We start from the raw sequence: 16,598 nt of genomic DNA, 5'->3' as shown, positions 1-16,598 counted from the left end.
TTCCAACTGAGGTTTGATTTCCTGAGCTGATCAGCCCATCGCAGGCAGGGGAGCTGTGGGTATCTGAGGGCTGTACTCACAACCAGACTGGATTTGAACACCACTTGTCCACAGTTACGAAATGTTAGTCAGTGAATGATTTCTGAAGGACAAGTGAAACAAGGCTATTAGTAGACCATGCGGCATGCCCCCCTCCCCTCAGTAATGTGCAAACTGTGGGCACAATGATTGGCACTAATGTGCCAGTCTGCACCCAAGGGCTAACTTGCAGCTTTCTGTGTAAAAGCTGTGATATGTGAAGGTTGATGGGTTGACAAAGTTTTGTAACAGTGCTGCGCAGTGTGAGGGCTTCTGTGCTGACGCACACACTGCGCTCATACAGGGAGCAAGGGGCAGAGTCCAGCACTTTGCTTCCAGATCCCATCTTTAATCCTGCACAACGAGTGTTCCACATGAGCTGATGGGAAACTTCCTGAGTGGCTCCCAGTAACCGACACACACACACACAGAGCCCCGGTAGGTCCGTCCACTCCGCTCCCCTGGGACGGATGATGGGAGCGTCACTGTGGAGACCAGCAGCACGTCACCCCCAATACTCGCTCTCTTTTTAAAACAAAGTTGAAAATCATTCATCAGGTCATTGTCATGTCCTTAATTTCCAGGCGGGGGGAGGGGAGTGGAGGGGGGGGGGGAAGAGGGAGAGAGAAGCTTGTATGGGTGAACTCTCTTTGCACTTATCACACACAGCATTTAGACTGGGGAAAGTGCTTCCCCATATATTATTTTGAACCTAGTAAAGAGGATGTAAATGGAGATACGGCCGCAGTCTGTCTCCCTGCCTGGCACCTCCTAGAGCCCCTTCACCTAAGCCCAGCCCAGCGCCACCTGCATCAACAGCGGAGTGCCCAGTCCATGTGGTTTCCCGTGTGAATTACAGGATTACTTAATGTATATCATGCAAGTAATGTAGTTTGCCCTATAAACAGTCATAGTCTGCTACAAAACCTACACACAACACACTGTGGTGCAATATCAGCTATATACCCCCTCAACCATAATTATTATAGAAAACAGAATCCATATATTATAATTAAAATGACAAAGGTTATGATTGTGCTACACAGTTACTTCAATGAAAGTTGGCCTTTACACAAAGGCCAGCACAAAATTATGATGTAATTTACAATGTGAAATAATTTCTATTCAATAACTTGGAGCATGGAAAATGTTGAGGCGCCAATATTTATCCAGTGAAATTTGTAAAATATCCCAATACTGCCGGCAGTCTAGCCCTCAAGAGACTCGCTCCCTTTCACCCCTTCCAAACAATGGATAGAAAACAAAAACAAGCACCTATAAATAAGCACAAAAAATATTCTCGTATACTGAAATCATCTACGGTTAGTTTTTAAAGATATGGCAAGAAAAAAAAAGTCTGTAACTTGTGACTAACTAACTCACTTGAAGACGCAGCTTATTCAATGTAAGGTGGCAGTAGTGCACTCTAAATATGCACTGGTACATGTGACATAATCAGACCAAATGACAGGCACACACACTTGCGTATTCCTGTACACACTTGCACCCATGCGCGCACACACACCCCAATCACACTCTTGCGGATTCCTGTACACATTGATACAAGCGCACATTCCTGTACACACTTACTCATACACACACACACGCGCATATTTCTGTACACATTCGTATTTGCAGGTGCACACACACACACACACACACACTCGTAAAGACAATATGAGGTCTGATCAGTGTGAGTCGTGGTTTTGGAGGTTAAAAAGCAGGTTATAAAATACCTAGATTCAGATTTTGTCCTGATTTGGCCTAAAATGGAGTGTATTAAACAAATCCTGGCCTTGCAAAGGAACCAGGGATCGGTTAAAGCTATGAAACAATGTGACTACGTATCATTAACTCTAGTTCACGTACAAGAAAACACTAACTCACCTACCACATCCTTTTCAACAAATAGTTTTTTTTTCTAAACGTGACCTTTTTTTCTTTAAAAATAAGTGGACTAAATGTGTTTTTTTTTTCTCTTTCAAAGTTTAAAACAGCAGGAATTCTCAAAATATCTACGAAACCAAGCTAGTGTGTTTAGAGTCAGATGACTGTGCAATCTCTCAGTGGCAACCGGACAGCTACAAAATTCTAGTCATTTGAAAACTCTTCCAATTTTTTTTTCGTTCTCTCTGGTTAAGAAGTTAATAGTGTAAATATCGCTCTGCTGCCATTTCATGGCAAAACAACGCCCCCCTCTCGAAACCGGGAGGGTCTCTGCTCGGTGGACCCCACCTGGCGGAGGGAGTGGGGGGCAGAAAGGCAAAGCTGTAACAGTTAATCCCAGACAGTCTGAAAATCAGTCATGACACAAAAACACTTCAGGGTACAAAAAAGCTTAACTGCACATTTCAACTCTTTCTTTTAGTTTGAAAATGCAATGCTGAACGGAACTTAATGCTCTCCTTTTTCTATATGCACCTTGGCCTATGTGGCATTTGTGCCCTGTGGCCTGCAGGGCATTAAGTGCGCGACAGAATAAAATGAGTACACAATGTCCAGGTCTCTTTATACCTAAACTCTCAGAAGTTGTGCATAATTAATAATTTAATCTCAAAATTCCCATTCAATGGGCTCTTCCCGACTGGCAGCTTTCTCTAAACGGTGGATAATGCTGTTCAAGTTTGCTGCTTTCTTACGTCTTAAGCTGTTTTCTCGCAGGCTTGTTTTTTGGGCTGGTGAGGCCGTGTCAGAGAAGCTGAACAGGCCTTTCTGAAAGGTCGCGGTGGACGGGGAGGGGGAGGGGGTGGCTGCGCTGGAGGGCTGCCGGGACACAGAGGTGGTCTCGGCTATAGAGGCCGATGTGGAAGCAGGCGAGGTAGAGGGCTCCTCTCCCCCCGCTGTCTGGCCTGCGGGCTGGCTCTTCGGGAATTCCTCCGGGGACGTCTCAGATTCCTGCGCTTCCCGGACAGACTTCCGGCTCCGGGCAGGGCACTTCAGGCTGCCCTCATCCTCGCTGTCGGCACTCGGGGAGACGGTGGCGTCCCGCCCTGAGTGAGACGTCTCCTTCTGGTCGCCCGGCTTGGCATCCTGCATGTCGGCCATGGCAGCCTCGCCGTCATCCTCGCACAGACTGTCGGCCTGCCCGCCCTGAGGGCTGCCCCGCCCCCCGCTGTAATCCTCCACACCCACCAGGCTTTCCTTCTCTTCTGCCACAGCTTCCAGGTCTCCCCCGTCACAGCTCTCGCCCTCAGAGCTGTGCCCCGTCCTGCTGCCCCTGACAGAGGGGGAACCGCTGGACCCTGCCTGGCCATGACACCCTGCCTGCACCTCCTCAATGAACAGCTCTCTTCGGATACGGGACCTGCAATACCAAACATTTTGAGGTTAGTTTTCTCGCTCCTGTACTGGAGCTCTCTACTCTAATAATAATAATCCTTGCATTTGATATAGCGCCTTATCACATCATTGTGACGTTTCAAAGAGCTTCACAGCATACACTGTAAAGTGAATTGACTTTGTATTTTGTGGGCGAAACGTGGCAGCCAATTGCTCACAGCTGTCCCACAAATAGACATGGATGGAGTGACCAAACTATTATTTAAATTTTTTTTATATGAAGGTATTATTACCCCCGGAAAAGCGGTCTACCAATCAACTAACAATCGGGTTCCTACTTACTGCTGCAGAGGCGTGTGGAGTAAGGAAACTTGTCTAAGGTTTCGCCCTGCCCGGGAATCAAACTTGGGTCCTCTCGCTTGTGCTCTAACCACTTTGTTACAGGACTCCACTAATCCCATTCCCCTGCTGTTATGTTATGGTACATAAGGTGTCAGGCTGACACCACTCATCTGAGTTCAGGAGACAGACAAGACAGGCAGTGACAGGCAGACAAAGACAGACAGGAATGGAGTGACAGGCAGCGAGGACAGACAGACAGACAGGACAGCAGTGACAAACAAGAGATGGATTAAGTGGCGTCTGTCTGTGCCAGGAGAGGAACGAACCTGTAGTTGTGAAACCAGTTGATGACTGTGCTGGTCTTTAGGTTGAGCTGTGCAGCGAGTTCCTCTATAGTTTTGGGGGAAGGGTACGGCTTCAACTGGTAAGCTCTCTTCAGGGCCTCCTTCTCCTCGGGGGCCAGGACCACTCGGGGCTTTTTGAGCTGGACCTGAGGCTGGGGGCTGGCACTCTGGCTGTAGTCCAGCCCAGCCACTGATGAGTCACTGCCATGGCCGTCGCTGACTGAGCTGTGCCTCCGCTTCATGTAGGCTGCGGGAGGAAGAGAAAAACATTGATATTCCCCGTTCACTGAATACAATGAAAACAGAAATGAGCTTTTAGTTAACGTTGATGAATTGTCTTTGCTCATCAAAGTGAGGGACGTCGGCCGGGAAGATGGGAACAACTCCTCTCTATGTTGGTGCCCTGCAGGGCGGTCTCAGCCTCGTGCTTTAGTCCCGACTCCAACAAGCGCAGCTAACACACGACAGGTAACATTCCCGCTACTAGCCTGCTTTACCTCAAACACACATCACACTGGACAGCCAGGCAGTGAGGAGAGAGATTACAGTAAATAACACTATGAGTGCCTCTTCCCCATCTCTTTCCCCACTGCCCTCTCTCCTCCAGCCTCCCGTGGCCGCCATGCGCATTTTAGTTGCTGCTCCCCTACGTCCCCTTCCTCACCCCAGACCTTCTACACCACCCCCTCCTTCTGCCACGGCCCCTACCACTACCCCCTCCTTACACTTCTTTGAGATGAAGCCTGCCACCTGCTGCCTTGAGCTCCTCTCCACTCAGCTGCTGGTCACCCAACTCCCCCTTCTCTCCCCACTGCTGGTCGACACAGTCACTCTCCTCAGGTTCTGTTCCTCTCCCCATTAAAACCGCTGTCATCAATCCCCTCCTCAAAATACTCTCCTCTGACCCCTCCAACCTCACAAATAACCGTCCCATTTCCAACCTTCCTTGCCAAAGCTCTGGAATGCGTTGTTGCTAACCAGCTTTACTCTCACCTCTCCCTCCACAAGTCCCTCCAGTCTGGTTTCCAGCACAGCACAGAGACAGCGCTTGTCAAGGTCACAAACAATGTCATCTCTCTCTGTGACCAGGGCTCTCTCTGCTTCATTGTCCTCCTGGTCATAATGGGTGATATCCCCCGCACGGTCACGAGTGGCGTCCCTCAGAGCTCTGTCCTCGGGCCCCTCCTCTTTAATCTATACTCGTTGATGTCATCCGCAAGCATGGGGTCAATTTCCTCATGTATGCGGATGACGCCCAACTCTATCTCGCTGCCTCCAGTGTCGACTCCAGGACCGTTGATGTCCTGTCAAGTTGTCTGTTATACAAGTCCTGGACAAAGGCCAACTTCCTCCAGCTCAATGTTGGCAAGACAGAGGCCCTCCTGCTTGGCTCCCGGCAGTGCCTCCATAGCTGCTGACATTATCACTATTCATGCCTGCACTCACTGAGCCAATCCAAAATCTCGGGTGTCCTTTTCAACCCTCAGCTATCCTTTAAACCCCACCCAGTCATGACCCGTTCCGCCTTTCCACACCTTCGCAACGTTGCCCACCTCCGCCACTGCCTCTCACCGCAGGCCGCTGAGACCCTGATCCACTCGTATCATATCCTGGTTTGACTACGCCAACTGCCTATCTCTTCCTTTGCCCCTTCCTTCCCCATCTTCAGGTCGTGCCTGAAGACCTTCCTCCACTCTCAATGGCTCAGGACGCTACCCTGCATGAGGAGCACTGTGTAAATGCAAGTTGTTGTTGTAGCACTTTGATGTGAAAGGCGCTCTATACATGTAATTTTATTGTTGTTGTCTCTCTTTCTCTTACTTTCTGTCCAAACTCTTCCATATTACTCCTCCACCAGTTACTATTCCACGCCATGGCACTCTGGGTTGTACTATCCCTGTGTGTGAAGGCGGGTTCCTAACCTTTCTTTTAACTCTTTCAGTGACCATACTTATCATTAGTCAGCAGACAGGTTTAGCTTCAACAACCAAGTTACGAACCTCTAAGGTTCACAATGTTTTTTTTAAAATGGTTTTAATTTCTCCTCAATCAATCATTCTTCACGTGTAAATGGGAAATCACTGAGTCTGTCTCACTGGCTCAGGGACAGCTCTACTATAGCGGGAACACACTCTCTGTGAAAGCTGTGTACATGCAGTGTGACATCCAGTCTAAACTGAACAGCTTAACGTTTGCCTAAAGCTGATTGATAACACATTAACCGGGGCACTGGCTCAGATTCCACTCACACCGCCCCCTCCCCCAGCTCACACCGACCCCCCCCCCCCTCCCCCAGCTCACACCGACCCCCCTCCCCCAGCTCACACCGCCCCCTCCCCCAGCTCACACCGACCCCCTCCCCCAGCTCACACCGCCCCCCCCCAGCTCACACCGACCCCCTCCCCCAGCTCACACCCCCCCCCCCCCCCACCGACCCCCCCCCCAGCTCACACCGACCCCCTCCCCCAGCTCACACCCCCCCCCCCCCACCCCCCCCCCCCCAGCTCACACCGACCCCCTCCCCCAGCTCACACCGACCCCCTCCCCCAGCTCACACCGACCCCCCCCCAGCTCACACCGACCCCCCTCCCCCAGCTCACACCGACCCCCTCCCCCAGCTCACACCGACCCCCTCCCCCCAGCTCACACCGACCCCCCTCCCCCAGCTCACACCGACCCCCCCCCGCTCACACCGACCCCCTCCCCCAGCTCACACCGACCCCCCTCCCCCAGCTCACACCGCCCCCCCCCCCCCCCCCCCCCCTCCCCCAGCTCACACCGACCCCCCCTCCCCCAGCTCACACCGACCCCCCTCCCCAGCTCACACCGACCCCCCTCCCCAGCTCACACCGACCCCCCCCCCCCCCCCCCCCCCCCCCCCCCCCCCCCCCTCACACCGCCCCCCCCCCCCCCCAGCTCACACCGACCCCCTCCCCCAGCTCACACCGCCCCCTCCCCCAGCTCACACCGACCCCTCCCCCAGCTCACACCGACCCCCTCCCCAGCTCACACCGACCCCCCCCCCCGCCACCCCCCCCCCCCCCCCCCCCCCCCCCCCCCCCCCCCCCCCCCCAGCTCACACCGACCCCCCCCCAGCTCACACCGACCCCCTCCCCCAGCTCACACCGACCCCCCCCCCCAGCTCACACCGACCCCCCCCCCAGCTCACACCGACCCCCTCCCCCAGCTCACACCGACCCCCCCCCCCAGCTCACACCGCCCCCCTCCCCCAGCTCACACCGACCCCCCCCCAGCTCACACCGACCCCCTCCCCCAGCTCACACCGACCCCCTCCCCCAGCTCACACCGACCCCCCTCCCCCAGCTCACACCGACCCCCCTCCCCCAGCTCACACCGACCCCCTCCCCCAGCTCACACCGACCCCCCTCCCCCAGCTCACACCGACCCCCCCCCCTGCTCACAGCCCCCGACCCCCCCAGCTCACACCGCCCCCCCCCCAGCTCACACCGCCCCCCCCCCAGCTCACACCGACCCCCCCCCCCCAGCTCACACCGACCCCCCCCTCCCCCAGCTCACACCGACCCCTCCCCCAGCTCACACCGACCCCCCTCCCCCAGCTCACACCGACCCCCCTCCCCCAGCTCACACCGACCCCCCCTCCCCCAGCTCACACCGACCCCCCCTCCCCCAGCTCACACCGACCCCCCCTCCCCCAGCTCACACCGACCCCCCCCCCCAGCTCACACCGACCCCCTCCCCCAGCTCACACCGACCCCCTCCCCCAGCTCACACCGACCCCCTCCCCCAGCTCACACCGACCCCCTCCCCCAGCTCACACCGACCCCCTCCCCCAGCTCACACCGACCCCCCCTCCCCCAGCTCACACCGACCCCCCCTCCCCCAGCTCACACCGACCCCCCCTCCCCCAGCTCACACCGACCCCCCCTCCCCCAGCTCACACCGACCCCCCTCCCCCAGCTCACACCGACCCCCCTCCCCCAGCTCACACCGCCCCCCCCCCCCCCCAGCTCACATCGACCCCCCTCCCCCAGCTCACACCGACCCCCTCCCCCAGCTCACACCGACCCCCCCCTCCCCCAGCTCACACCGACCCCCCTCCCCCAGCTCACACCGCCCCCCCCCTCCCCCAGCTCACACCGACCCCCCCTCCCCCAGCTCACACCGACCCCGACCCCCTCCCCCAGCTCACACCGACCCCCTCCCCCAGCTCACACCGACCCCCTCCCCCAGCTCACACCGACCCCTCCCCCAGCTCACACCGACCCCCTCCCCCAGCTCACACCGACCCCCCCCCCAGCTCACACCGACCCCCTCCCCCAGCTCACACCGACCCCCCTCCCCAGCTCACACCGACCCCCCTCCCCTCCCCCAGCTCACACGTTGTGATTACACATTATGTCAACATTTTGTACACCATACACTGCTGTTCTGCTGTTTGCGGAAATCCACAACCTTAAAACCTTTGTTACAGACTCTGTAACCTCTCAGGCCCCCACCCTCATCACCCCCAGCTCACACCGACACTTCCCCCTCCTCACCCCCTACTGCGGCCGAAGAGGAAAACAACAACAACAAAACTACATTTGTATAACGCCTTTCACGTGGGGAAAATGTCCCAAGGTGCTGGACAGAGTTTCAGACACGAGCTGGGGGTCGGGGTCAGGGAGTGTGGAGGGTGGGGGGAGGCAGGGAGATCGAAAGCATAGTCGAAGAGGAGGGTCTTGAGATGGGTCTTGAAGGAGGCGAGGGAGCGGGCGAGGCAGAGGGACTGCGGGATGGAGTTCCAGAGGGTGGGGCAGAGTGGCAGAAGGCCTGTTCGCCAATAGTAGGGTGAGCGAGGCGGGGGGCACGAAGCAGGCCAGACACTGCTGAGCAGAGGGAGTGGGAAGGTTAGTAGGGGGTTAGGAGGTCGCAGAGGTCGGGGGGAGCAAGTATGGAGGGCTTTGAAGGTGAGGACCAGGATCTTGAACTGTATCCTCTGTGTGATGGGAAGCCGGTGGAGGCAGATGAGGATGGGGGTGATAGGATCATGGAGCCTGGTGCGGGAGAGGACATGGGCTGCAGAGTTCTGGATGATCTGCAGCCTATGGAGGGAGGAGTTGGGGAGGCTGACAAGCAGGGAGTTTGCGAAGTCGAACCTCGATGGACTGAAAGCACCGAATGGCAGAAAGCAGAGTGCCAACCAGTCAATCACCGGTGCTCTGACTGTAAACTGTGCGAATCAATGACAATAACACAATAACAGAGCCGAGAGCCATGGCTTATAAGAGGCTTTCAGACAATTACAATTTTTAGGAAGATGTTCGGCAAAACAGACGTTTGGCAAAACACTTTGATAAATAGAAATGATCGCTTGCTAAATCGTGACAGAAGTGTCTGATTCCCTGTCAGCCAATACAAGCCTGTGGCCATCTACACGGAGCTCTGCCCAGACTCACCGCGCTCTCAGTTTTCCTTCATTCCTTGTTGATTCCTCAAGAAATCAGTGGCACTGAACTGTTTAAATCATCTGCACGCTCTGCATTACTCCACGGGCTGCTTTGCATTTATACTGTACTAGCTGAACCCATTGCAGCTCCGCTTGCAACCAAAGGATCCAATATGGAATGTAGATTTCAGTGTTATTAGGTTAGATTATATTATTCTACTTTATATAACAATATGAGATCCCCACCCCACTCCCAAAATATTCCCTCGACACTCTAGAAGGGTGTGTGATCTCCTCTGTCACTACCTTGTTCCAGAATACCATGCATACCTCATATTTTGGGGCTTAATTAAAGTATTTTTTTAAATATAGCTCATCAAAACATGCCCATGACACTCCCTTCTGCAAGACCTTTCCGATGAGATGTAAACCATGTCTCTACGTCGATCGGTTATTGCGCTATTGGCGGACAGACACACACACAGACATTTCGTCTTTATCAGTCGAGATAGAAAATTTCCTGCTGTTCACCAATCTGACCTCTGCACCACCAGTTCCATCCACCCGATGGTGCTGCAGCCCCACTAAAACTGCAACAACTTGTTTCCGATCAAGAACGAGCATCAAAATCCAATGAGAGGCAAATCCGTTTCAATGATTATTATTAAAGAAAAGTTACTCAATTCATGTAGGCAAAAAAACCTGATATCAATATGCAAAATCATCTGATACACAGTCTGAACGAAGGAAACTGTCCAGTGAAGCTGAGATTTAGCTAAAGAAATTGATTTCAAAATCCTCGTTTGGAGTTCAAAATCCTTATCCTGGCCTTCGAAGCACTCCACGGTCTTACTCCTTCCTACCTCTGTGACCTAATGCTAACGCCATATTAACCTAACGGCATATTAACCTGTCCGCTCACTCAGCTCAGCAGGCTCTACCTGCTCCACTTCCCCCACCCTGCCCACCCCACCATCAGCGGTCAGGCCTTCAACCGCTCTGCTCCCACTCTTATGGAACTCAATCCCCCAGTCCCTTTGCCTCACTCCCTCCCTTGCTTCCTTCAAGGCCCGTCTCAAGACCCTCCTCTTCGACTGCGCCTTCGGTCACACTCCTAACCCTACCCTCCGTGAAAGGCGCTATACAAATGTAATTTGTTGTTGATTCATTTACCTTTCTTTTCCATCCGTTTCATGTCCATCAGCTTCTCAACATTGCTTGCGTCATTGAGCCAGAGCTGCATGCGGACAAAAGGCTCCCTGCCCTTCAGGCTCAGCTTGTGCCAGGGTTTGGGCCGTGCCAGCAGATCCGACACGGAACCTTGTGTCAGGCCCAGGATGGTCTCTCCAAACAGACGTTGGCCTGTTCGTGGGGACACAGAAAACAGTCAGCCAGCTCAGGCACAAAGCTACATCTCACCAACCACACACAGTTAGTAACTTTACTCAAAAAAATGTTTTAAGTGGAAACTCAGAATTTTTTGCAGAATTTGGAGGTTGCAAGAACTATAATAGTCAGTTATCTTCTCAAACCCCCCTCCCCCGTGTTATCAGCAAGGAAAAAGCTACCCCTCCCTCCCAATCAATATGGCCCGCACTATTTTTGGCGTACATTGGAACATGGAGTGCTTTGTGACGACTAAAGCTGAGACCACAATAATATCAATTAGATAAATATTTGAAGGGAAAGATTATGAACTGGGAATAGGGAAAATGCAAGGCATTGGAATGGGCTCCAATAGAGTGGCCTGATGGGCTGAACGGTCTCTTGCCTGTGCTGTTAGTTCTATGATCAGCGGCCTAACCTCTCCGTATCAATGTCTCTGCTCGATCATTTCACACCCCAAGACTTCCAATTGACTAACTGAACAGATACTCATGTAGGAGATTTACAGAGAACACAAACGTTCCCATAACATGATTTAAGAACAGCTGGATGCTGTAACAGCAAGCCTGGCCCTCATGATGGTTGAGATCAACTGGACAGAAGGGCTTGGTGTTGAATCTCTCGTCAGCTTGTGAACACTGAACTCTGAGGTTATAGCGAGGAAACAGGCCAAGTCTCCAAGTTACAGTTAATAAGCAATTTGAAGAAATAAATTGGGTTTAGTTTCATTTACATGATCATTGTTCCGGCTCTCAGCGTATCTCCAGAGTTCTGTGTATCAAAATTCTGATACAAACAGAACTGTTGTGTGGGGAGCGGAGCACTGCTCGTCTGCACAGACAGCAGGACATTTCCATCTGCTTTTACATTATTGCAGTTTAATGAGAAGCATATGCATTTAGCTCCAATGTCTAAGAGAATGCTCAACATTCGCTTATAGACGTTCCCAAAACAGGAAGGACCTCCGTCAGATCCCATTTTATCCCATTGGGACAGACTGCTGCTCGGCCAGGTCACACTGAAGAGGGCTTCACACGTCGCTCTCCCACGCTTCCCTGGCAGCATCGCCCCTTCCCCACGGGGTGTGATCTTACTCCCGGGAGGGGAACACTACACTGCATCACTGACCACTCTGTTACCCTGAGCTAACTCTGAGCAGCGCACCACTGACAGTGTTTTACTACACTTTCTGAGGTAACAACAACAACTTGGATTTATATAGCGCCCTCCATGCCGGACGGCGTCTCAGAGCGCTTTGGTAAGCCCGAGGTAAGCACGATGGCTGTGTATTTCTCAGGGACCATTCTGCTCCGACGATAACCAAGGGATATGGTTTCTTAACCTGCTCTCAGCAGCGGGTGTCACTCTGCTAAGGAGGACACAGAGCCGAGCGACAATGAGGGCAAAATAAAATGAAAAAGGCATCATCTAGCTGTAACCAGCTTGGGATACCGGCCACCATCAAGCTGCCTCCCCTTGTAACAGCCCATTCCCTTGGTCCCGCATCATGGCTGATGCAGCAGCTTAAACACCAGCAAGACACAACCCTTAAATAAACTTGCTTGCACATTTTTAAAATAAATTCTGGCTTGATTTTATTTCTCTTTTGTGCCCCCTCGCTCGCCCCTGCCCCCCCACTGCCTGATTGAAAATGGACTATTGCTCATGCTCTTCATCTGTTTAAGAATACACACACCAGTCGCCCTCCACTTTCTCGGCATTATAAATATGAATGATCACACGATTAAGGGACGCTGCTATTTTTAGCAACCTGCTAATGATTCTGCAATTGTCAGTAATCCGCGTGCAGTTTTTTTTTGCTTTAGATATTATCTAATCCAAATAGCCCTGACTTCCCAAGGTCTTGCTCTCTAGCTCCCAGAGATTAACAAAACAAAGAGATAGAACCCATCCTTGCAGCACACCCTCCCCGGAATTTCCATGGGAATAAACTCTTGCGCTTCTCATGTCTTCACAGCATCTTTCATTCATCTGCTGTGCAATCCCTGGGCCCATTGCTATCAGAAGCACATTTCACCAAGGCACGGGCTTGAGCTCCTGCTAATCATAGCCTCAGGCTCTGTATGGCCCCATTTCCAAGGGCAACAAATATATTCACCATGTGAGAGAGAGAGAGAAAGAGAGAGAGAAAGTGAAGGGGAAAACATTTAAATGCAGTTTTCCTTGTTTATTGTCAATGCTTTATAGGTGCACTGGTGCACATAAAACAGCAAACCGGCATTGCTTCTTTCAAATGATTTGCAAAATAGAGAATCTCAAAGTCTTTCTGACAATTTGTGTTTTTTTAATATAAATACAACCTTTTCACGCTTTCTTTATTTTCCCGGGATTTGGTTTGTTATTGCGGTTCGGTACAACGCCAGCTGCACTCCAGAAATCAGCCTCCAGCTTGCTTTGTGCAAAGTGTGAGGAAAACAATACAGGATTCTGCCCAACACTACACGGCCCGGCTAACTAACACGTGAACAGCAAAGGATGGATTTCAGACCCTCATCAATTACACTGCGACTCTGACGCTGTCCGAATAAAGTCATTTCAAGTCGATAATTTTCTTTGTTGGAACCCCAATTTACTGATTGTTTGCAAAATTCTGACCATACTGAGTATTTTATAAGCGAGCTGTTATTTGCAGAGTTGTGGGTACAAATATTAAACACGATCCTCAACAGCTTCGGTTTTATATATAAAATAATTAAAATATAATTTCAATCATTCACTCGTCACGTTGCTCACAGTGCCCAGCTAGACAGAGACCTCAGTCTGGCTCACTGAGGTGCAATTACTCAGACCAACTATATGCCACATCTCAAAGCAAGTCACAGTAATTACTCCCAGTGTAGTGACTGATTTTGTGGACAAATCCCACAGCCATTTGCATGAAATTCACAAGAACAGCCATAACGTAAACAACCACAGTCTCTGCCGGACACTGGGAGAAAGGGCCTGCTCATGTGAACAGGGATCTGTTCCGTTTCGCCCACAAAATATAGTCAATTCACTTTACAGTGTATCCTGTGAAGCGCTTTGAGACGTCCCAACAATGCGATAAGGCGCTATATCAAATGCAAGGATTATTATCTTTCACCTCCAACCCAACAAACAATACCTCACTTAATATCTCGTCCATAAGGTAGAAATCAATGAAGCTTTAACTACGTACTCGGACAAGACATCGCCCGCCCTGAGGGTCACAGTCCCACTCCAGTTGGACACAAGACAATCACATCTTAATATGTCATTCCAATAAAGTTTCAGAATACAGCTGCCCACCTGCAGTCTCTGCACGTTAGTGTGGAACATGGATTCAGCACCGTCACAGTAACACGCCTGAGCTGCTCACTGCACTTGCAGCTCCTGCCAATATATCCCTTTCACTTAATGGAGTAAATGGTCTAATTGTTTTAATCTCCTCTCAGATCGCAAGGAGATTGAATGAGATTTGCCATTGTCAGGGAATTCTCCGAGCAGCATGTGTTGTCTACTTGTCCCCGAGCAGGAGACGTGATTCAGGGAGCACAATGGAACTGCACGCTGACGCTCACAATGGACAACTGGAGTGAGTTACGTGGCTGCGATTTCATCAACAATTCAGATGATGCCAGAACACAGTGAGAGCAAAGCTCAAGTGGTTAATAGATGTCATCCAAAACTTGGAATAAAACGGCTGCTTGCAAGTCACTGCCTGATACTGTTATTCCATACAATACGTGCTGAACATGTTAATCAGCCATTTCTTGCTCAGGATTTGTGGGTGTGGGGGGGGGGCATGTGAAGGAGTCTCTGCATCAGCTGATGCCCGTATTTCTGGATACCCTTTTACAAGCGTTCTTACGGAAGGGAATTTTCAACGTGCTTTGATGCTGTGGTGTACCTATCAACGTTATCAACAAGCCACTTTCTGATAGGAGGTACATGAGCTCTTCGTGCCTGACCTGAGACACAGCATCACATGACAAGGAGGGACAGAGAACTTTAATGCTCCCCACCCCCACCCCCCCACTCCACTCCCCATAAATTGTAGGAATAACATGCTATACTCTACGTGACCTCAATTTGTCACAAAACGTCCTTGGCAACAAACAGCTCCCGTGCTTTGATTAAAGACCGCATCCTGCAGGCTCAGCGTTTCGCAGCACAGAGGCCCTTCACTGCACCGAGATGTCTGACACTCTGATAAATGGAGGCCAGCGCTGCTGCTGCAAGATGCTAACCCAGCCCAGTGCCAGTGAGTAACAACACTCATCCACCAACACTCAGCCCGTCAGGAACCTTCCCTCCACAGCCACAAACACCCAACATCTCCCAGGGATCGGATTGGAGAGATACTGAGCGGTACTCACAACGGTAAAAACACTCGCCACAGAATCCAGCTGGTCTTATCTCCAGAACAAACTCTCCCGTAGGCAATCCATCCCACAAAACCAGAGCGACCCGGCATTGAGCTGCTGGTATCAGACCACATAGAGACGTCACTATAATATCAGACTATGAGCTAACAGGCAATATAGCGGGGACACTGCTGATAATACTAAATGTATTTGCATTTAAGCAGCACCTTTCACATCAGAAGCATATCTCAAAAGTGCTTCACAGAATTTACTGCAATATATGATGACTGTGTATTTTACAGGTGAAGGTGGCAGCCAACCTGTGCACAGGAATGTCCCACACCAGGTGGGAAGGGAGTAATTAATTGAATGTGGGGATGAGAGTGCTCGTGCCTGATCTCTGCACACAGCGGGGTTCGAAGAGGACCAGGGTATTAAACAAACAGCACTAAACAGTTCATCATTCCCCGATCCAATTGCCTGTTTGGGAGGTTAGTTAGCGGTACAACAGAATTCTGTCAGTGAGCATCTTGTAGAAGAAAACAGAGGATGTGGTTTCCAGCAAAACGTCTGTTTATAACTAATTCTCCAGCTGTGACAACACTGGTGCTAAAATTAAGCTGCAGCGTTAGCGAAAAAAAAGGTTTGAAGTTCAATCAAAAAGTGTCTCGGCTGTTTTGGTGAGAGGATAAACAAGTTGGAGAGAGAGAGCCAGACATCCTTTCCCATGTTCACTTCTTGTACAAGATTCCCAGTGAGTAGGACATGAACACTCGCTCGTCTCCTTACCCAAGTTGTTGTCTGTCAGCACCTCTTTGACCTTCTTGGTGATGGTGTAAGTGTCGAGTTCGGGAGACATGGCGACCAGCTCTTGTATGCTGAGCGCTGACTGGCCGGCGAATGGCAGTGCTGTCAGAGCCTGAGGGTCAGCGGGGAGTGGCTCGCAGGCCTCTGGCGGGTTGTCCTGGCTGCCCTCGGAGGCTGGGGGGGCCTGTGACGACGGCTCTGCTAGACTCTTCACTGACTCCGCGGAGCTGATTGGGGACTCAGGGGCCGGGCTGCAACTGGCTGAGGTCTTTGGGGTTATCTCTGCAATACAGGAATGAAGATTTCAGTACAAGCCCACGGAGAGGTACTGTAACCTAGACCGACACCAACACTGAAACCACACAGCCAGAAAACCACAGAAATCTACCAGAAGCGGGTGGCTGTGATGACACTGGACAATGAATGTGAAGCCAGCTATTCTTATCACCATGACTTATTCTTTAACAACTTCCTCCACACATGTCCCTGTTAATTGCTCCATTCCAGTGGGAAGAGTTGTGACGAAGGGCTTATCAGAAGGTCCTGCACATGTAGTTTCAGTACCTCAGAACTCTCAGTGTGAAGACAGACACCCAGACATGT

At 51.6% G+C, this 16,598-nt stretch overlaps 1 protein-coding gene across 2 annotated transcripts in view; it reads right to left on the bottom strand.

The window, feature by feature from the left end:
• LOC103188456 (protein CASP) overlaps nucleotides 1-16,598 on the bottom strand; it is a 174,105-nt gene that overhangs the window by 18,156 nt on the left and 139,351 nt on the right. Inside the window, exons 20-23 of one of the 2 annotated variants that reach the window (XM_042338435.1) lie at nucleotides 15,978-16,277; nucleotides 10,627-10,815; nucleotides 4,026-4,290; nucleotides 748-3,382 (exon numbers count right to left, since the gene is read on the bottom strand). The exons of the other annotated variant lie outside the window; for it this stretch is intronic. Coding sequence (XP_042194369.1) covers nucleotides 2,632-3,382; nucleotides 4,026-4,290; nucleotides 10,627-10,815; nucleotides 15,978-16,277 — 1,505 coding nt within the window. The 3' untranslated portion in view covers nucleotides 748-2,631. Of the gene's footprint in view, nucleotides 1-747; nucleotides 3,383-4,025; nucleotides 4,291-10,626; nucleotides 10,816-15,977; nucleotides 16,278-16,598 lie in introns of those variants that run through there. 2 annotated transcript variants of the gene reach the window in all.

Source organism: Callorhinchus milii, unplaced genomic scaffold, assembly GCF_018977255.1.
Source record: "Callorhinchus milii isolate IMCB2004 unplaced genomic scaffold, IMCB_Cmil_1.0 Scaffold10, whole genome shotgun sequence".
Taxonomy (NCBI): domain Eukaryota; kingdom Metazoa; phylum Chordata; class Chondrichthyes; order Chimaeriformes; family Callorhinchidae; genus Callorhinchus; species Callorhinchus milii.
Note: the sequence above shows the minus strand (reverse complement) of the source record. Positions and strands in the feature narration are given on the sequence as shown.